Source organism: Propithecus coquereli, unplaced genomic scaffold, assembly GCF_000956105.1.
Source record: "Propithecus coquereli isolate 6110/MARCELLA unplaced genomic scaffold, Pcoq_1.0 Scaffold16891, whole genome shotgun sequence".
Classification (NCBI taxonomy): Eukaryota; Metazoa; Chordata; class Mammalia; order Primates; family Indriidae; genus Propithecus; species Propithecus coquereli.
The window spans coordinates 1518-2388 of NW_012141515.1; the positions used below are offsets into that span (position 1 = coordinate 1518).

An 871-nucleotide genomic window follows, 5' to 3' on the forward strand; every position below is an offset into this window, starting at 1 on the left:
AACTGCCAAACTATTTTCCACAGTGGCAGAAACAGCTCCATATGATTTATATAGTTTACGATTAAACTAACCCCTATTATCGAATAAATATTAATAATAAAACTTACATTATTTCTTCTCTCACATTCATGGTTTCAAAAGTATCAGAAAAAATATTATGAGGCAAAGACCCAGAAAGCATTTGATGGGATTATGCTTTCTTAGTTCCATAGACTTCACTTATTTATTACTTGTAAATGTTCTCTTTGCTAACATGCAGCCATAAGTCACTTTTCTATACACAGAACGAAGCAAAACAAAACAGAACAAAATTACTTCTTCCCTCTCTCGCTAAAGGTGGTTGGAGGCAAAGTAAAGAAGCCCGGTAAGCGTGGTCGGAAGCCAGCCAAAATTGACTTGAAAGCAAAACTTGAGAGGAGCCGGCAGAGTGCAAGAGAATGCCGGGCCAGAAAAAAGCTGAGATATCAGTATTTGGAAGAGTTGGTATCCAGTCGAGAAAGAGCTATATGTGCCCTCAGAGAGGAACTGGAAATGGTAAGGAAATGTAGATACATATATTAAAAAATCAACCTCAACTTAGCAGTCAAAGAAATAATACATTAAAACGTGAAGATACCAGTTTTCACCTATCCAGTTGGCAAACATTATAAAGAATATTAATCTGTTAGCCAAGATGTGGGCAAATAGACATTTTCATACAGTGCTGGTGGAAATAGAATGTACATGACTATTTCATTGAGGGATTATTTATGATAAAAGAAAATGGAAAATAACCCAGATGTGTAACAAAATAGAGGATTGGTTAACTAAATTATATTATATTTATATGTGGGATTGATTACTTTATAGCCAGTAAAAATCACAGTGCACA

At 34.8% G+C, this 871-nt stretch overlaps 1 protein-coding gene across 1 annotated transcript; it reads left to right on the forward strand.

Annotated features, from left to right (window-relative positions):
* Positions 1–336: 336 nt before the first annotated feature.
* CREBL2 (cAMP responsive element binding protein-like 2) lies at positions 337–534 on the forward strand (the record flags this gene model as incomplete). Its single annotated transcript, XM_012641738.1, has 1 exon — positions 337–534. A coding segment is annotated over one exon (198 nt), but the record flags the coding sequence as incomplete, so codon positions are not given.
* Positions 535–871: the final 337 nt, after the last annotated feature.